The sequence below is a fragment of the Diplotaxodon limnothrissa genome, linkage group LG19, assembly GCF_057381915.1.
Source record: "Diplotaxodon limnothrissa isolate DT_005_m linkage group LG19, D_limnothrissa_male_GT1.1, whole genome shotgun sequence".
In the NCBI taxonomy this organism is placed as follows: Eukaryota; Metazoa; Chordata; class Actinopteri; order Cichliformes; family Cichlidae; genus Diplotaxodon; species Diplotaxodon limnothrissa.
Window position 1 is genome coordinate 11877647 of NC_140614.1, and position 21824 is coordinate 11899470.

The 21824-nt window shown below is 42.1% G+C and overlaps 1 protein-coding gene across 2 annotated transcripts in view; it reads right to left on the reverse strand.

Annotated features, from left to right (window-relative positions):
• The window catches only part of LOC146611832 (palmitoyltransferase ZDHHC14-like), a 58106-nt gene extending 38344 nt beyond the window's left edge, over positions 1 to 19762 (reverse strand). For both annotated transcript variants that reach the window (XM_085343583.1, XM_085343582.1), the window contains exons 1-2: positions 19281 to 19762; positions 18400 to 18694 (exon numbers count right to left, since the gene is read on the reverse strand). In XM_085343583.1, coding sequence (XP_085199709.1) covers positions 18400 to 18641 — 242 coding nt within the window. In that variant the 5' untranslated portion in view covers positions 18642 to 18694; positions 19281 to 19762. The remainder of the gene's footprint in view (positions 1 to 18399; positions 18695 to 19280) is intronic.
• Between the last annotated feature and the right edge of the window lie 2062 nt (positions 19763 to 21824).

The window sequence follows — 21824 nt, forward strand, 5'->3', positions numbered from 1 at the left end:
ACGGCTCCCAGCAGGATGCCGTTTCTCCTGCTCTCCTTGGTAATTCATTGCTTCAAATTTGAATCTCATTTCTTTTACGTCAATATAAGTTTTGAATGATTTAAAAACGCTGCCTTCTCTTTTTAGGACGTGGACACTCTGTGTGCTTCACACCTCCTGCTTCTACACTCACCACAGCAGAGATATCATCCTCTAACACCAATCAAACAGAGCATGTTCTCGTCACGGGACGAGGCAGCAGTGCAGCCCACTTTTATTTATAGAAATCTGAAAAAATATCATCACCAATTCAACTGTAAATATTAAAATGTGCACAAATCAGGCTGCTCTTCACCTCCATGTGTGTTTTAGTGTTTAAATACTCTCATATTGCTCATTGTGCTGTATTTATCACATAGATATGTATGAGTAGTAGAGCTGGGCGATAGAACGATAACGATATGTATCGCGATATAACTTTTACTCGATAGAGAAAATAAGCTATCGCGATAGACCTCGCCGCTCTTGTCCTCTTAAAAAAAAAAAAAAAAAAAAGGTCAGCCAATCCAAATTAAGTAGCGCAGAGCCGAACCAATCACAGCCGCAGCGTCACGTCGCGTGACTTGTTATGTACAGCACAAGTGCCAAGCCGCACGTGTGTTTGTTTGGGAAGCAGCCAGCGCGTAATGGAGGAAATGAGTGTGCCGACTAGAAAAATCAACTGAGCGTGACCGAAGAGAAAACAGATGATGGTTCCAATGCCGGAGAGATTGTCGAACGGAAGAGCCAAAGAAGTTCCGTAGTGTGAAGGTATTTCGGCTATTTCAAGTCTGACAAAAAACAGAGTAGCGTGCACTGTAAATGTGCCGAAAGCAAGTCTGGAAATACAATAAACTGGTGCATGCGTCACACTGTGCGCCACGTTATTGTTTCGGTGAAATGAATTTCTACAATACTGTTACTGTTAATTCTACTCTCTGCAGTGTTTAAATGCTTACATATACACACAGTTACTGTCCGTCCACACATACGACTCGGTTCTGCTTCTATGCCGCAGCTTTGTTTACTTTTTCCCACCGAGGCTTCTAGACTTCTGATTGGCCAACATTTCTGCACGGTTAGGAATCTAGCGCCACCTGCTGCTTTGGCATGTTCATAGCAGCGTTTTCCTTCATTTCTGCCTTTATGTGTGGACGGGATTATTTTTTAAAAAGAAAACGGAAAATCTCTGTTTTCAAAAATACCCGTGTACGTGTGGACGTAGCCTCAGTCTCTGACTGGAAGCGCTAATTCGTCATTCGGCTTTTGTCAGACTAAAGTAACTGTTAAAACTGTTTGAAAAGCTCAGCTATACAACAAGGAGAGATTGAGAATTTCCTTTTAGTTCTCAGTTTATTTGATATTGACAAAAGTTAGTCAGTTTTGTCTGTTCTTCTGTAAAACAAACTAAGATTTATTTTTAGAATTAATACTTTGTTTCTAAGTGGAATTGACAATTTAGTCTGTTTCGTTTGTTCTATTTTGAAACTTAAACGCTTTAGCGGCTGCCTTTTGTGTAGTTTGCAATATTTGCCTTTATTTATCTGAAAAAGTCTCATGTTCCTTAAGTACATCTACCCTGTTGAACTTATTATGAGAAATAAATATTTAAATCAAAACAAGCTGCTGATTATTTCACATTTTACTTGTGAGCAACGGCACATTTAAATCTTACAAATATAGTTATTTGGCTTATATCGTGATAGATATCGTTATCGACTGAAATGAAAAAAACATATCGTGATATGAAAAAATCTCATATCGCCCAGCTCTAATGAGTAGTATAATATTTTTTTCTATAAAAACCCAACTAGGGCCTATGCTATAAATTGCAGGTTTTAAACATAAGGCCAAGAGGCAAAGAGGCCCACAGGACATCTCTGCAACACGTGAAGGAGGACACAGATTTTGGTCTTCTAACTGTATTCTCAGTTTAGGTTTTACTGCTCGTCCTGCTGACGAGGACGTCCCCACAGTCTTTCACACTACAATGACAGAAAAACAAATGACAGAAGTTGTCCACCCCCCCAATAGAAATTTATGTTTTGGTTTGTTTTTAATAGCGTGTCCACAGTAAAATCCATGAATGTAAATAAATAAATAAAAAAAACAGGGTATTTTTGGTGAATTACCGAAACCTTTCTGCTTTATAATTCCAGGACAGTGAAAAATGAGCACTGAGAAGGGCTCCTGTAAATCTACAGATCTTTTTACAGTTTAAGCTCACAGAGTTGTGCCGACAGATTTCTTTCATTAAATCGAGCAGCATTTTTTCCTCGTGTAGTGAAACACACGTGCAGTTAAATTCTTTTCTTATATTGAGCAGCACAGTGATTAAATGTGCAGCTAAACTGACAGAGGGGAGCATGAGGGGCGGGGACAGGAGAACTGGACTATGGAGCCGGCCCTGCCATTGATCCCTCTGAGCTGGGAGACACAAGCTGACTGGGAAACTGCTCTAAGTTGCTCTACTGCTAAGAAGCTGCAAAATGTGTGTTTTTAGAAACTTAGCTGTAACTGAAAGACTGGAAACAAATCAAACTGCACCGAGAGGACTGTGCTGGTGCCAAAAACACATTTTTAGCAAAGAACATTAAACGTAAAAAATGTTTCCATCGAGCTCGTTCTCGTGTTGACATTCAGAACTTTCCCATGCCGTCCAAACTGCTTTTTTCTCTTGATGGTTTGTTTAACCTTGTGGTGTCTAAGTAACTTTTTCACTTTCTTTAACCTAAAATGCACAAACTAGTAATCTACTCTAAGCTCATTTCAAACACATCCTGGCAGTTTATTCAGGACTCTAAGCCATGTACTTCCCATAATTCAGTAGGGTGTATAACCACGTGTAGCAGCAGCGAGCTGGAGCAATCAGTGACTTTATCGCTCTCTCATATAACTGTGGAGGCGACCCAGCAGTTATTTACATGCAGCTCTCTTTAGGTTAAACTAACCTTAACTAACCCTGGTCTAAACTTCAGTCTCATGGTGACAGACCCTCTCTGTGGCAGGTCCCAGACTCTGGATATCAGATTTGCACAAACGCTCAAACATCATAAATCGTTACTAAAGACACATTTTTATAGTCTGGCTTTAAACACACGTTGACCTAAACATTTTGGTTTTAACAGTCGTTGTTGTTTTTGTTATTGACATTTTATTTATTTTTCTATATTTTACTGCATTATTGTTGTGCATTTTATTTATTGTAGTGGCATTTTACAACCAGTGTAGGCCGAGCTCCAGCTGCCAGACAGCTGGCCTCACATCTGACTCTAGAGAGGAGTTCATGGTCTGTCAGGTGCTTAAATCATCAGCCCTCCACCACCGTGCTGACAGCTGGTATGAGGTGTTGGGTTTTCTCCAAAGGTGCTGCTGTTCGTTCTGGGAAGGGTTTCCCTTCCAAACCAGCCATACTTGTTCATGCTTGTAAACAACAGCACTGACGTGAATTGTAGTCTTTAACATGCCAACTTAGGACCGTCTTTTTTGTATTTCTCTGAGCTTTGCAGACTGAGGGGAATTTGCTGTGACATCCACCCAGGAGTGGACGTCACACACGTGAATCCTCCAGATCTGCAAACTGCTACAACATCTGCTTACACTTAATGATAAGATAATCAAGGGCATCTGATTATCAGCTGATATTCTGTCTGTATAACTTCAATAAGCAATAAGTTAAGCTAATAAAACAATAGCATAGCATACAGGGGGATTGTTTTAGCCATTAATAAATGAGCCTGCAGCTTGATGCTGGAGGGTGAATCACAGCAGCTGACAGAGACCCACAGCCTGCCTCTGTCAGTCTACATCTGTCCCATGGAAACACACAATTTCAAAGTCTTGTGTCATTACAGAGCATCTTTTCATCCGCCTGCTCAATCTTGCCTCTATTCACTATGATTGGTCACACACCACATTAATGAATCCTCTAATTAGAAGTGCTAATGGGAAATCGTTACAGTTGTAAAAAGCTTGGCAGACCTCGTGTGAGGGTGCTGCATCTGTAACAATTAACCCAAAGCTGAGATCTGCACAATTCTGAAGTAATCAAAATCAAGCTGAAACGATCATTTAGAAATGAATACATGATGGACTGCGGGGAAGGTTCTCTTTCTGCTGACCAACAAAGTGCACGTGAATGTGCGCTCTGTGGCAAACAAAAACATGTCTTACATTTCAAAACTTGTCATTCAGCGAATGCCTACAGAGAAGTCTGAGAGAGCAGAGCGAAAACCTGCTGCCTGTGTCCTCAGGTGCTGTGTCTCAATGTGTCAGACATGGGGAACATAATGAAAAGGCAGTCATGTGTGATAGAAAGTGACAGGTGGGTAGAGCTGGGCAGAGATTAAGCACTAAAGCCATTAGAGGAGCAGGACAGGAGCGACATGAAGCCTGCCTCTTCTATCCACATGGATCGATAGAAAAACACGGACATGCTCTAGGCAACCAACATCTCGCCTGGTTTAAGATCTTCCTGACAAAGTCTTTAAAAAAAACCTTTATCAGCCACCGAACACGGAGCGTAAAGCCTACAGGCCACTCTCACTGCCTTCAAGCTTTGAAACGAGCAGAAATTCACAAGGAAATTCAAATTTGCATCTTTACTTCTCTTTACTTGACACAAAATCTTATATTTAACTGGGCCTTTGTTGCCATGGAGACGGACAGTATCCAATGTCAGACATGGTAAATTTCGAAGGGGGATGTGGTTACCCTGGAAACAGCCACAGGAGTGAGGCTGAAGCTTCCAAGGAACAAGAAAAAACCCCCACAAAAATACATTTAAAAAAAAAAAAATGAGACAAGACAGCACGATTGCTTCGATACAGCCCTTTTAGGTGTCTCAAGAAATCGTTTGATTAATAAAGACAAAGAACTGCTGTTGATGTGATCCACAAAGACCACAGGTGAAATCTCAATACATGTGCCTAAATAGGAACAAACAGTGACTTATCTGATGTTGGTATCATCGCAGTGACAGTGAAACAGAAAAAATGCCTGTTATTTATTACAACCTACGAGTTTATGGGCCTTTGACGAAGTTTATGAGCAGAGTGAACTCAATGCTGTGAGTTCACCCAGCTCGCAGTGAGTCTGTTGTGTTATTTTACAAAACCTGTTCATTTCCTCGTTTGTCATCTATACTAAAAAAGACTAATCCTGATAAAAGACGGTGAGCAGTACGGGGGGGGGGGGGGGGGGGGGGGGGGGGGGAATTAACTTTCACTATTAAACGCAAGCTAAAATGAACAGCTGCCCTGTTTGTTTAAACATTTAAAAGGTTTCCACACCAAAGAGGACCTTTGTAAGCTGGCGTCTAGTGAACTGTACAGCAGAGTTTCATATGTGAATGTAAAAATCAAAGCTCAGTTTCAGCTCCTGTTTACAGAAAGTCGGCTGTGTCCACTCCGACACATCAGTGCTGTCAACTAGGGCTGCCACGATTAGTCGACTATCACAATCGTCAACGACTGATTTAATAGTCGACGCGTCGTTTGAAGCTTTGTAAGATCACAAAAGACGCAGGAATAAGTAGTAGGATTTAAGAGTGTAATAACGGACTGAAACAGAAGATGGCAGCATTGCATGTACAAGGATGCCAGCTGCCGTTAAACCCTGAAGAAGAAGAAGAAGAAGAAGAAGCTGTGTCCCAGAATTCATAGCGCAGCCCAGCTCAGTTTCCAACAATGGCAGCAGCTAGTTAGTTTTAATATTACTCTTATTATTCTTTCTGGGTCACAAAATAAACGTTTAATATGTTTTCAGGCGAGAATGTAGCTGTGTAAATCTCAAATATCTGCTCAGTTTATCAAGACACCACATATTTTCAAAAGCGCTCCGACGTTTTCGGAGACGTCTGTTACTCACTAGCTTGATAGCTAGCCAGGGCAAGGCTCACTAGAGCCCGTGAGAACACCGGACTCCTGGCTTCAAACCCACCGCCCTCGTTCGCTACTCAGGTTAAACATGATATATAAGGCACTTAGATAACTTAAAAATGTTATTGTTTGGCTTTTTTTTTTCAGTATTTTATTTGTTCCTGAGTAAATCGGTTTGGCTGAGATTAACGTTTTTACACAGCTGAATAAATGTCAAGCAGACAGCTGATTATCAGAAGTGTGAGATGCTGGAGAATATAGGTGTCCTGTTATATTTTAGATAGCAAGGAGTTTATTAAACTTCACCGAAACAATCTGCAAATTTCATTAAAATTTAATAAACTACCATCTTGTCTTTATTTTTAGTTAGCACATACCTTAAACACTTAAAGCTGTAAGCTAATAATAGTTATATAAGAGCAGATGCTGCTGGTGCAATAAGCTGTACGTTTTACTTCCAATGGATGATGATCTGATTAGTCGACTAATCGCAAAATTAATCGGTGACTGGTCGACTATCAAAATAATCGTTTGTGGCAGCCCTAACTGTCACCCATACGAAGGTAGAAATGATACGTTTTAACAACAAATGATCCGACCCAGTCGGTTCCACTGTGGTTCAGCAGCTGCTAGAGGCCCGCTAACATTTCTGCAGGCCCCTCCAGCATTCATGTACATACAACTAAAGAGGCAGAGGTACAAATATAGGGAAAGAAAAACAGTCTTCCTGAACCTCATTTCTAATTTACTAACATCACTGAAGTAAGAGCAGTGTGCTCCTAACAGGCAGCAGGGAGTAAATCCTCTGACTGCACAAAGTGTATGTGAAAATCCGACATGTCACTGATTTCCAGCAATGCCTCTACTGTGAGCTCACTGATGTTATAAAATGATGCTCATTTTGTTAGTTATGCTTCCTTTTAAAAATAAACTAGATAATAAATGCAGGGAAGCTTTACTTCGCTGTGACTGAGCCATGAATATGATGGCTAAAACGCAGAAGTTAGGACCTCAAAAGAGGACTTGACAAACTACCAGGTGATGTCATGGTGGTTTAGATACAGCCTACGCACCATCTGCAAAGGTGACAGATGACTGCTCTCTTTCCAGCTTATACTGATAATTATTTATAGGGACTGTCGGTGAGTGAGTGTACAGCTTGATTTCTCCATCTCTATATTTTGCCGGCAATAAAACTAACAGGCAACTCCTCAGGCAAACACTGTAATGACATGACAGGCAAACAGCCACATCACACAGTAACTAGTAATGAGTTGAATCAGAAGATTGTTACAAACACACAATATCTGTTTCACATTAAACACGGACGCTCAACTTTTTGACCTTTGTCCCTAAAATGCTCTCATGTTGTCCTTCACATACACACATACTGGACGGGGAAAACCAGTTAACTAATTACTTTAAATACTCCCAGTTTAATCTATGACAGCATATTTTTTGTATTGATAATAAATAAATAATAAATCATGATTAGCAGCTGAAACTCAGCTCTGCATGCTGCAAACATCACTTGTAGAGACAGTCGACAGCTGCTGTCAGATTCATACAATTATAAGATTTCTCCAAACTAAACAAACAGTTGGTCTGCAAACAGACAGCTCTCGTTTTAGCTGCGATGCTCTGTGTAGCACCACTGAATTAAAGGCTCCTCTGTGCAGTTATTATTTCCACAGCATGCCAAAGCTACAATCAGGTATATCAAGCACGCCACATGTAAAACATGAGGGACACAATCTTATGGGAGGAACATGTATGGCTGCCAGTGGAGCAGGTCTGTGCTCAGATTCAGTCACCTGATCTCAACCCAACAGAGCAGCTTTTCAGTTACTGAAGACAACACTGAAGGAAGAGCTTCTCAAGGGAGGAAGCACACAACAGTTTTTCATCCAAGTATTAAAACTGCCACTCTATTTAAAATGATCTGAACTCCTTTTGATCCCTGAAAGTTGGGGCTGTAATTCCTAAACAGTTAATAGCTTTTCACAGCTGCTCCCTTAATTGCAAGAGGTTACCACAGCAGATGGATCTGCATGTTTGATTCGCCAGATTTTTACTGATGCCCTCCCAGAGATGTATGCCTCCTCCCAGTTTCAAACTGGGGCTCTTTCACGTGTTAACCACAAACTACAGGGGATCCCTAAACAATTTATGCAATTCTTTCATTAAACCCCAGGAATTCAAGCTGAAAGTCTGCACTTCAATCTCATTTTAACTGATGGGATTTAGAATCGCTGTGCTCACGGGCAAAAATATAAAGGCAAACTGTCCAAATACTTTTGGGCCTTGTACCTCAACAGAGCTTTTTCTACTCATTTGCCTCTCAATGGGTGTACTAATCTTAACAATAATCCAATCCAGATTTACCGTTATCACATTTCCCATTAAATCCTCTTATGATGCCGACCAGTTTTTCAAAACTCAGCTGAGAGTTAAGCTTGGGGGACTTTCATCTCTGCTTGATGTGACCATGTGACTCAGCACTGTTCCCTCGCCGTCCTTTCACTGTCACCTGAGATAAACCCCTTTTTTATTTCTTCTTCTGTCATGCAGCTTTGAAGGAAATCTATATCCTGTGATCTATTAAAAAAAAAACAAAAAAAAAAAAAAACACGGACATCCTCCTGCACATACAATACCTGGACATTTTTTGTTTTTAAATCTGTGCTTTCACGAAAGGAGACTATATGGTACTGCTGTGCCCCGAGATATCCTCCATGATATCGCAGCACCAAAGTGTCCAGTAATGTGCTTAACAATGTGTTAATAATGCACTTGGAGCACTTGGCTTTGTGGCCTTTCATTCTAAAGTCTCATTACTCATCTGGGCTACATGGATACAAGGCTTTGTCAGCTTTGTTTTTTTATTACATTTTGATTGCTTTGGATGGAGGCAAGGGCAGAACGTGAACCTCCACTTAGCTGCAGGCCAAGTCATTTGTCAATGAAACAACTGAACATGACAAGCTTCTGCAAATGCTTACATTTTTGCCCAGACTGCTTCGTGCATTCACCACTTTCTGCTACACGCCAGAAAAATGTCAGCAGTGAGCGGCACAGCTTCGGTCAGTCGTGCTTTAGAGAAACATCTACAAGAATAACCTTTAAACATGTGCCAGAGGTCCCGTCAGTTACCTCTGGCACAGGGAGCTGGTGCCAGCTCAGAAGAGTGGCATGAAAAACAGTGGGTGCAGCGACGACTAAAGGCTTGACAGAATTCAAAGCAAAGCCTGGACAGACTTGGTGGTTTGAGCGCAGGAGAAAGGCAGAAGAGACAGCTATGATTAAAACATATGCAGAACACATTTACTTCTAAATGACCCACATCAGACTGTCGGGTTTTTCATTGGGCAGCGGCAACCTGATAACTGGATCGGATATCGCTCCCATCCTGGCTCTGAAAGCCGGAGCAGCTGATCCGTGTCAATGAGACGATCTATTGCTGATCCATTTACTAAACATACAGCAGCAGCAGCGTTGCTAGCAAGAGAGCTGAAACACTAGGCACACGGGACTAGAGACAGGTTAGCGGTCATCTGGCAACCACAGGTCACCAGGGAAAGATGTGTATTCCCCACCCGGGCGGTGAGCGGCAAATTGCTGCCTGTGGATTAAATCGGAACCTACGAAGTTTTTTAGTGATAGCCAAAGAGTGTACGTGGAGTGACAGGAGTTACTTGCATGAACTTACCATTTTCTCCAGCCACACTCAATAGTTTCAGAGAGCTCCTCCATTTTTGGTGGTGTCATGAGAGTCCCAGCTGATAAGTTTTTACAATGAAGTCTGAACAAAATTTTAAAGCTGAAGTTGAAACGCAAGCCCATCAGGTCACCTCGCTGCATAAACTCTGCATTCTCACACTGAGCTGAAACAACCCAAAGAAATAACCTGAATAAGCTTTTTGTTTCTAATGTATTTTTGTCCCACTGTCTGTCGCATTTCATTTGCCTTATACATAAGGATTTATTCCCAGTCTCTTCCGAACATTGATGAACCCAGCTGATTCATTTAACTCTGGTATCAAATCAATATTCAGCACTGGCAGACGCCTGAGGATGAGGTATCTGAATCGGGGCTAAGATGGAAAAAGTTTTACTCATCACTAAAACAGTCCAGTACGACCTGCCCAGTGTCTGTGTTGTAAAACCAGAGTATCGTGCCGCCAAGTGAACCGTTTCATTTCTGCCAATGAGCTGAGTGGAAGCCAGGGAGGGTAAATCTAGAATGGCAGCGCACTGCTGACAGCTCAGTTTAAGGAATGCTTTTCCTGGGAAAGCTTGTCTACACTGGGTGTGACTGTGGACAAAGACTGTTGTGCAACAGCTCGTCTTGTGACACTCCAAAAAATGACTTTTCATTATGGCCCAGAATGCAACAAACACTTACTATTCTTCTAGGGTATTACTCAGAATCAACAGCGTAGAAACAGACCGTTAGCATTTCATCGTTCTCACTAGGGCTGCACGATTTTGCATAAAATGAGAATCACGATTTTTTGGCTTTGAATTGAGATCACGATTCTCTCACGATTCTCTTTTCCAGTATAAATATTTATTGCATTTATTAATTGCACATCAACTTCGTAACAGTTGAGACTGAACATAAAAACAATAAATAAACATAAAAACAACAAATGTCTCACGTTTTGTTGTTGTACTGCTTGAAATTCCGTCTCCACCGTTGCTCGACGCTGCGTGTATAGAGCAGGTAGTGCAACAATAGAAAAATAGTTGCAGGACGGCACTGTGTAGCGTTTGTCTAGGGTGTTGATCATTTTCCTAAATCCCTCGTTTTGCACCGTGTTGATGGGAGCCATATCTTTGGTCAGGTGATAAGTGATAGCCTCCATAATTTCTTTGTGCCTGCGGGAGTTCGACGGGTATAGGGAAGCGCTGTATAAGGTTCCCGTTATTGATGTTTGGGTGGTTGACCGGGACGGATTTTCTCCTGTCACTCTCTCGTCATCCCTGACGTGCTCTCCGTTGTTTTTTCCCTGCTAATTTTAGCATCACACGGCACAGCTTCTGTATCACGTGGTATAAGGCTCCGCCCTTGTCATTTGTTGAGCAGGAAGAGTGAGCGCTTATTTTCATGCAGAGTACGTCCCGGATCAAAATGCGGTACAATCGTCGTCGTCTTTTTTTTTTTTTTTAAATCGTTGTCATTTGGAAATGAGATCGCGATTTTCTAACGATTAATCGTGCAGCCCTAGTTCTCACTACATTAGATTTGTAGCTACAGGGCACCAACATGGCTTTTGCTAACAAGTCTGGTGTATATACATGTATGAGCAGTCATACAAGCACTGGTGGATTCATGAAATGGCAGAAATGCCCGAACGGAACCAGATCCCAGCCTGTGTGTTTGTTCAGCTCTTAATAGGTCGTTGTATAAACCCATTAAGAGAGAACGATTATTTTGGATTAAATGTTTCAGGTCTCTGTACAAGATCCCACTTATGTGCCACCAATTTAAAAAGGACATATTTGTGTCGTGTACACATCTGTGTGTATTTAAGAATCAGTGTTTTTGTGTCCTTAGATTCTTTTCTTAAAGAGTATTTTAATCACAACAATAAGAGCTGTGTGTTTCAGTACCAGCTATAAATAAACCTTTGCAAATCTGAGATTGTAATTTTGGTCCAGTATCACAGATTCAGCTGACAGCAGGTCTCCAGGCTGGTGCTTAGCTAACATTATTGTTACAGTGTTTAGTTTACAGTAAAGTAGTGCTTAGCTGTAAATAAATGAAGGATTTCTGTGAGTAAGATGCTGTGACAGCCACAAAGCAGGCTGGACGGCTGCTCAGAGGCAGCTGGACTTGTTTCTTCCACGGGTCATGTGATCGGCTCAGTTTACCTGTTTGTGGATTTCTCAGCTGACTCACTTTAATGATGAATTTACATGAAATTCGAGGTGTGACTTGGCTAAACTTTGGAGTCAATCCAGGAATTTTGAAAAGGATTCTTTACAATTACAAGATGGAGCAGAATGAAATGTTTCACCTCGGCCTTTAAAAACACACATTAAATGAAACGGAAACTTCAGAGACATCGCGATGATCAGGGGAAAAACATTTAAAAATCAAACCAGTCCATCTGGATCCAGGGATTTAGTTCTTGTATGTTGTACAGGGACCTGTCTGATCTGAGTAGAGTTACACAGCACTCCTGCTGCACACTGTAATTTTTTGCTTCCCTGAGAGCATCCGCTCTTTTCTTTAAGATCTAAATTAGATGTGACTAAACATGTCAAACAGCTAAATCAGAGCCAAACGAATAGCTGTATCGCTGAAAAGAGCAGCAGCCTGCATATGCCAATATCAAGTAAATGTGCCGCTTCATTTTCCTGACCACATACTTGTGTTTTGGCGATTACCTTTTTCTAAGCATTTCCACATGGTAACAAGTGAGCCGTGTCCAATGTTCTCACTGTAAGACAGCAATAACACCACTCGAAAGAAAGGATTAAAGAAGACGGGTACGTGAAAGCTGTTTTCCACATTGTTTTGCTTAAAGTGAAATTACAAAGTCAGTTTGAATGTATGGAAATCAGACAACAGCAGCTATGCAAACTGCTGCAGGTTCACATTCCTGTAATAACAAAATCAAACTGTTTCACTGATTTTCACTAAATCATTTTCACCCCTGGTGAAGCTTGTATGCCTCAGCCTTACTGCTCATAGGTACTAAACACAGTACATACATTTATTTAACCAACACACCTGATGGACAGGTGATAAAAAAAAAGTACAAAAACAACCTGACTCTTTCACCAAAATCAGCACGAGTTTCAAGACAGACAGGGCCTCTGTACTGACAACAGTAACTTCCCATACATGACAGATAAATGCAAATCAATCATTTCAATGGAACACAAGAACAGCCTTAAACAGTCCAGGAAAAGACACAGCCGACCATTCAAACATACAATGGCGAGCATTAGTTTTAAGGGTTGTAATAAGCCTCCACTGCATATAAACAATATCACCATCATTCAGCAGCAATATAAATACAGAGGCAACAAATGTCTTCCACGCTTTATTGTGCTGCACAGGATTTTTTTTAAGTCTGTCCAATGTGGATGTTTCTGATTTGTCTTTTTAAATCACCATCTGCTTCAAACTGTAATCTGTCTTGAATTAACTCGCCAACTTGGCGTCATTGTCCAGGATGATTTCTTTGTGAATGAATGGAAGCAGAGCTGTAACATTCAAATCTGATTTTACTACAACAACAACAACAACAACAACAACAACAACATTTTTGTGACTTTGGACTAGTGCTGGGCCATATCATACTGTTCACAGTAACATCAGTTTAATGTTGGGCAACGATAAGAAAATGAAATATAGCGATAGAATATGGGTAAAACGCGCATGCACAGAGCCTTTGTTTTCATACACACATGGCAGAAAAAGCATGGCGGCGACGGAGAATGAGAAGAGCGAAAGCGGATCGTTGAATGAAACGATGAACCAGAACTGGTTTGTAAAAATGCTGCAACTTCAGTGGTGTGGAACTGGTTTAGCTTTCGTCCGCCAGATACACAACAAAGCACTATTTTTGGTAGAGCGTGCTAGCGGGCCGTCGTTATTACCGTGTTGTTTGGAAAATACGGCACACTTAAAATCAATCCTTTGATTTTTCTGAAAATCGACAGTGCCCCTTATAATCCTAAGCTACGAAGCCGCACCGCTTGATGGATTGTCGGAGCATTACGGCTATCGTAGGCGGAGCCTCGCGGAGTGATACGTGCTGTGCTTCAACATACCGTAATATTACCGTATTGTGTGGGTATAAGCTCTTTTTAAGTGTTGTGGATATTATACATGGTTATGCTGAGGATATGTCGGCCAGTTTCCACTGGAAATGCCTTTTGGTTAAACTGTCAGCGAGGAATTTGCATTTGCACTGTTACATTTGTATATTACTGTAATGCACATAAAAAACAGCTGCTTATTTAAGTGAAAATACATTGATGGGGGTTTTTTTGCACTAATAAAGTTGTGGAGTTGCAAAGTATTTTGTCTCGTGTCAATTATATCGTCAGTAATATCGTTATCGCAAATTTTCATATGTATATCATGATAGATATTTTTGGTCATATCACCCTGCCCTACTTTAGACCTCAATATTTTTAAACGATTTTCACACTGTTACACTACAGCAGCAATAAAAATACAGACTAAGTCCACTACCCTACATGTGTACTATGATAACAGCAGATATGCCTGCGACCAACACAAATGACCTGCATGCTTTGATTGGTTCTTTGGGCAGAGGGAGGACAATAGCCACCTTTGCTGTTGAAGAATTGCCCGTTAGATTTTTAGCTCTAATGTCACCAAGACTATATTTCTGGTGGCTCGGATAGTAGAGCAGCTGTCCTGCAGCCACAGAGATGTTGGTTTGATTCCTCATGCACAGCACCCTACATAATGGATTTATCTTTAAAGGTCATTCAGTATTCAACAGATTGCTCAGTGTCACAACCCAGTCCTGTGTTAGTACCTACATTGCAACAGTCTATAGTTTTTCAGCTGCAAACAGTACTGAAGCCAATTTGTTGTCCTCTATTAAAGCCCCAAACTGTGCTTCAGAACAACCCTTCAAACATCTGCCTGAGTGAACTTTTACGAGACATAAAGGAGAGAAGGCAACATGTGGAACAACAGCCCACATGTACGTCTGGGGGAGCCAGCAACAGAACAATAAACAGAGCAAAGTCTGCCGGTAACTAACAGGGTTTATTGTGCATGGCTGAGCACCCCTCAGACAGACACTAAGAAAACAAGCAGGAAAAAGGAAATATGGTTAATGTAGTGTACACGTCTGCAGCCCTCACTGACCATCTGCTGACTCTTTCTGGGCCCCCGAAATAAGAACGTCTTTAAATACATGTAAAGCCCGTGTTATCAAACCCAAGGCTAAAATGAAAAAACAAGAAAGAACTAATAGCACACGAAGCAACAAAGACAGCAAAAGCCACTAGAAAGCAAGTGAGTAGATGTTCCTCTCTATGCTGACAACCGGGAGCGAGGGAAGGAAAACACAACTAATCGAAATGCATTACAGTTAATGACAACAGAAGCCAATGTGCAGGTCTGCTGACTATCACCCTGTCTGATAAATGTCTCCTTTCAGCTGATGGGAGAAAGCTGGAGGAGGGGAGGCAGGAGGACTCGGCCGGCCTGCAGGCAGGGACAGTTAGACAGGGTGGACAGCGTGAAGCTCAACGTGGCCTCGCGGTTACACACTGAAGTTTGTTTTTTGGTCAGACTGAAACATTTGATTGCTTTGCTCATTTTTATTTATTCATTCATCTTTTTATGGAAGTGAAACTCGTGAGATTAAGAATGTTTGTGCAGGAGCGCACTGAGCGTTGATGTCTGACACATCAAATGAGTATGAACTGATATGTTTTGGACTAAACTGAAGAGCCTACCATCTCAAGGCGCTGCTCCCATTAACCATGTCCTTCTAGCCGACAGATTGATTGCATCTCTGGCACTGCTCTCGAATGGTTTTTATACTTATCCCACATAAACTTCAGCGATAGTATTAAGATCTGCACTACATGTTTTCATCTGCTACTCCAATGTGGCGTCCCTCAGGCTTCAATCCTTGGGCCACTTCTGTTTTCCTTATATGCACATCACCCCACAGCACATTACACCTTTTAATTCTCCCCCCAATTCTAGTTTACTGTGACTTTTTCACCCATCAGATCAGAGACTTTCAGATGTTCCACCAGCTTATTTCAAATCCACAGCCTTCGCAGTTGTAGCCCTTTAACCGTCCTCCTTACATCAGGTCAGTTTACTGAAAACTTTCACTTTGCAACTGTAAGTTTTAAAAACTGCTTTACAAATAAAGAGCTAAACACGTTGTTTGTTTTATCTGCATGGTTCATATTTAATACAGATTCTAAAATCAAGGACTCACTTCCTACTTACTTTCCTGTGTAGTCATCCCCCAAAGGCTCACTTTGAGGCAGGAAAAACCCTGATACCGTCCCTGAAAACTGCCCCCTCTCGTCATAACAAACAGGACAGTGCCCGGCACCCGGCTCCACTTACTGCACCGCGTAGGAAGCAAAGCTGTCCGGTGGGAGGGAGCGGTATCATCAGGAAGCACCTTGCATCCTACATGTGGGTGCCGAGGGAAATCCAGGTTCAAACGGACACTCCGGCGAGTTAACCTCTCATTATGGTATTTTATCAACTGTGTCACTGTACAGGGAGCTGGGTGTTTTAAGTCCAGACCTCCAGCTGTCTGCCCTTTGGTCTTGGGTTAAGTCTGTATCTGCTGAAGTGACAATTTATTGAAAGATGAAGTGGTCCAGAGGTTACAGATGTGTAGCACTGCAAGGGAAGGAGTTCCAATAAAGGGCACACATAAAAATCCATTTCAACCATTCGTTTAGCCAAATATTAGAGCTGAAAATTAGAGTCGCTTCAGTTTTCAACAGATAACATTAATTGCTTTTCAATTAAATCGTTAGTACTATAAATTCTTAAAAACACTTGTTTTCCGGAGCAGATGGGGATATTTTTAAATGTCTTGCAATTCATCTACTCTAATGCAATGCTTCCTTTATGTTTTTTTTTAAATGCAGTTTATCGTAATAAGTGGATATTGTATTACAGTGAAAACTGTTTTTAAGATTTCAAAACTCCATTTACACACACAGTGGACACAATATTAGGAACACTATAGTGTAGATAACATTAACCTCTGCATTTTGCCTATAGAGCATTCTTTAGCTGTGAAGCACTTTACCCTGAGGAAGACTATTTTTGGACTGAACAGCAAACGTTAGAGCAGGACTATTATCTAGCATAGATGTGTTTCAGAGATGGCAGACGACACAGGGACTGTTAAGGGCTAATGAGACAGCTGAGGTCAGAGTCTGTGTATGTGCTGCATTGTGCACTTCCATCACAGCGGGTTTAGTCAGTGATGAGGTGAAGATGAAGGGTTGAATGGAGAATATGCTGACGGTTGATTACAAGTTTTATACAAACAGTAAAAAGAGAGGACTTATTTTAGGATAGTCGGGCTGTAATTCGAGACAGACACTGCGGTCGATTAGCGGTTAGACTGAGAACCTTCACCTGTAGTTAAGCTATCAGTGGTGAGGTTGCCGGCAGCAAAAGTTGAATGATGAGTTGTTCCTTGATAGTTGATCAAATACGTGTTTTTAAACATTTTGGTTATCATAACCGCTTGTTCTGTTTCCAAAACAATCTTTGGCTGCTGTATAGAAATGACACACCAATCATCACTATGACCAGTGGCACGTGAAGTGAATAACACCGATCATCGTGGCACCTGTTAGTGGGTGGGATATATTAGAGAACAAGTGAACATTTCAGCCTCAAAGACGATCTGTTAGAAGCAGGAAAAATGGGAAACTTAAGGATCTGAGCGACTCTGATAAGAGCCAAACTGTGATGCCTATACAAATGGGTCAGAGCCTCTCCAGAACCACAGCTCTTGTGGGGTGTGAAGTGGGCAGTATGTATCAAAAGCGATGCAAGAAAGAAACAGTAGTGAACCAGCGACAGAGTCACAGGCAGCAATGGGGAGCAAAGGCTGGCCCTACATGAGCTGCTGTAGCTCAAACTGCAGAAAAAGTTCATGACAGAAAGGTGCCAGACTCCACATTCACCTGATTTGAACCGTGTAAAGAATATTATGAGTTTTACATATCTATAGATCAGACATCAGTCCCCTAACTGCAAAAGTGCTGTTTCTACAGGTCTCCAAATCTGCTGACAGAGACTGGACGTCCAGACAATTTAGAGACTTCAACCTGTTACCCCGAGGTCCCCTCCTGAGTGTCCATAATCAAAGAGCCATAGCTCCAGATATTTACCCTGAAACACTGCAATGACAGCTCAAGGAGTGTTGTTCATAATGGAATTTTAAAATGAAGACTAGCGACAGCAGGGACCTGATTTTTTGCACAATTCCCTTTGAGAAGGGTAACTTATCACTGGAATTTCATCGGGCAACTCTAAGATGATCAGGTCATTCCAGCTAAATGAATGCCTGCACACAACGACCTGAAGAACTCTAGCTGTAGAGTTACATGAAAATAGTGACGCCGACACTGAGCACTGCCTTTCACCCCTTTAGGCTGAAATCATCACGCAAACCACGTAAACTATAACCTGTAAACAGATTAAGACCAAGGAAACCCACACCCTGTACTTGGCGAGCTACACCTCCCACATAAATAGATAAAAAAAAACAACAACAAAAAAAACCCAACATGGATGCCTCCACCTCTCCCATCGGCTTATAGTAACATTTTCCTGATACACCCACTCCACGGCGATGCCGGTGACATAACTGAATTGTGTCTTAGACGTTTCTCTGGCACCTGCTCTTATGAAATGTAATCCTGAATGTTGCTTTGCACAAATAGAAAGCAGATGGGAGCAAATGGGAGACCGCACATGCTCAGTACTTACTCAAAGCTGAAGAAAAGTCCACAAGTGACTAGAATGAGGATAAGGGTGAGGTAGAAAACCCCCGTCTGCTTGGCCATCATAATCCAGCCATCGCAGTAAAACTTATTCCGCCCCGGGAAGATCTCCCACTTCCTCTTCTTTGGGGTCCTTTTCTTGTAGGGGGTCTCCATCGGTGTCGAGCTGCGAGTACTGATCTGGCTGTACTCGCACTCTCTCATGGACTCTGACACCCCGAGATGCATCAACAGCTGATTAAAATCCCCAGAGCTGAACAAATCCCGGGGCAGAGCAGCCTCTGTGGAGGAAATACACCAGTTCAGTTTAGCATTCAGGCTAGGAGAGCAACTTATCCGACACAGAAACACAGGGTGGGGGTGAAGAAAAAAAAAAAGTTTGTGAGGGGTGCAGCACACACTTCCTGTTATTAATAAAACCTCGGCTAAAGCTCACTTTACACCTGTGTAGCGCCCCAGGTCCTGGCTATGGAGCCGGGTTCGTAAAAAATGCAAATTTAGCTATTAAAAAAAGTTAGCTAACTTACGCTCATATTTCACAGCTTAACGTTAACAGCCCCTCTGTTAGCAAGCAACCTGGCTAGCTACGACACGGCAACCGAATCCAAAGTGTCGCTAAGGAGCTAACATGGCTAGCAAGTTGCTGAGATAAGTTCTCGTTATACACGTTGGCCAACTCTGGCAATTAACGACTAGCCCTCTGGCCAGTCATCTCACCCACACACAGTTACAAGTACTGACTTCGATGTTTTTACTCCTAACTGTCCTGCATGGTCCCTGGGAACCTTTGAGGGCACTCTTCGGCTTAACGGTCACAGACATCCCGGGTGGTGTATGTCTGCTCCGCCCGCCGCCGAGCCGACTCACCGAGGGAAAGTCGTCGTGTCGGTGTGCTGTCGCGTAGCTTCTCCTCTCGTTACCCGGGTTTGTTACGAGCCGAGGACAAAGCGAATGACACCATCTTTTAAAAAAAATAAGTTTAAACAAATGAGTTTTTAATTTGGCTCGTCGGTTTAAGAAAAGAAAAAAATAAGTTGGTTGTGGAAGCGAAGGGAAATCCAGACACGGTGGGGTGCTCTCAGACGAGCTCCAGCATCCTCAACGAGTCCCTGCGCTCAACACCGACCGAGCAGCCATATGGCCAACTGTTTCTACAGCAACCATCCGCGGATACCGTCAACATCCAGCCAGGGATTTGGAAGAAAAGTTACAGCTTTTCCCGGTAAACGCGCTGCCAGGCCAGTCGACAGCCCTCCGCTCACATTGTGTTCCTGTCCACGCACGTCGCTGCCACCCTCGCAAACAACAAATATCAACATGGGAGCAGAGCACACAGCCTCAGCCTGCTCCTCCCCTTCCACCCAGGCTGGAGCCCGAGTCACCACACTGATGAGATGCACAGGGAGGAGGAGCCGATGACGTGGGGCTTCCCAAAACGGGCTCCGGAATCCTCCGGGTGGTTGTTTCGCGAAAGGTGCGGAATAATGAATCCCCGAGAGCAGGGGTGTGTCCAGAGGGGAAGTGACCGTGGGTGCAGTTTGAACCCCACCGTTGCGCTGTGTCAATAGACTGTATAAAAAGGTGGAGTTGGCTTCAGGAAGAGTAAAACCCAACTCTGCATTCTCTTTAGTGGTCACCAGGGGGCGATACTTGTGGTTGCAAATTAGACAGATTCTATAAAAGTCTATGGGGAAATGACCCTCTGTCCCTCACCTCTGTAAACATTTACCTGATGAACTGAAGGCTCCGAAAAACGCAACTTATTCAATAAATTATCATCATTGAAGGTATCAGAAAGGAGGATGATTCAGGCTATGCTCAGTGATCCAGTTCACCTCTCTTCCCAATCACAAAACACCAGACATGGCAAAACCAAAGACACTGAGCTCAGGGTTGTTGTGATTTGGTGCTGTATAAATAAAGTTGAATTGAAATGTTATTGTCTATCCGATTGTTCAGTCTGACGTCACTAGCCGTGTCTGGGTCTAAACTCCGCTGCAGCTCCATATATCAAACGATCACTGTGGCATTACTGAGAGTTGAAAAACTGTCTAAAGTCCTTCATCTTTAATAAAATGATCAGCGTTCTGCTCTACCAGGTGTAACAATTGAGTTTAACATCCAGGCATCCATGAAAACGGAATTTATGACATTTAACGGAGTTAGAAGTTAGCAGGGAGTTAGCTCGCTAGCTTCTATCTAAATACAATATAGCATGACTGCGGGGTTTTGGAAACAAATTAAAACGTACAGCTCTGCTATCACTTCCAGCATAAATGAAGACAGAAAACTAAACAGCAGTGACGTTTGTAGGGTTACTGAAGTTGGGCTAGCTGGTATATAATGATGTGCTACGTGACCGCTAGCGACACAGCTATGTTAGCATAATATAAACAAGCTAACTTTTTTTCCACTCGATAAAAGTTAACGTGAGTGTTCTCGGTGGTCAGGAACAAATGTAATCGCATGGCAGGATGCTGTAAAAGGACCAAACTTCAGCCAGGAGAACAACTGAGATAATCCATCCACAATACGAGGTTAGTCATTCATATACTGCTGCATGGGCTGGGCTGTAGTTACATCCTAAGGTTTTAAAAACTGAGCTTAAATAAATGATTAGCGGTAATAAAAGCCGAGGGAGGTCAACTGTGATCACTGACTGTTTTAGGAGCTTTTTGAGATAAAATAGAAGAAAATACATAACATTAAACATGTTAACAACACAAAAGCCATATTAAACGCAGACTACTTTAGACCCGGAAGTAGGATTCGTCGCGTCATCACTGAACAACCGGATTGTTCCGTTAAAGTAGGCCCATCTTATTGCATAGCCTGCTGTATTCTCCTTCTTGATACTAATGTGACCTTAAACCTTAAATGAGACCTTAAACTAGCAAGTCAGACCATAAAGTCATGGAAAACGTCTTACTGAAGTCATAGATTACAGGAGCACAGGCTAATATCTCATGCATGTGTACAGAATCCGACTTTTTATTTGTAACACAAAACGCTGCCCCCTGCTGGCCATTAGAAAAATCCTGGTTTAACTTTTCAAACACAGACGCTGGTTTTCCTTCTGTTATCAGATGATAGCTCAAATGTTGCCAGACTTTAAAAACCCAACCTAATGTTGGGGATAAGTTGTACTTTGAACACCTTGCTGTATTTCCAATACAGTAGAAAGATAACAAATAAAGACAGCTATAGTTTTGATCCTTTTAATAAGCACTGGCAGTGTAGGCTCTAGCCAAGGCCTCATTAACTATATTTCTTTGTGCACAGCTCCACCATAACACACCAAAAGCCACCGGGCAGAATAATCCTTTAAAGGTGTGAATACAGACAGCCTCAGTTATTCAGACTCTGCTTAAAAACTATATCTGAATGGCTAATTGGACTGATAGGATCTAT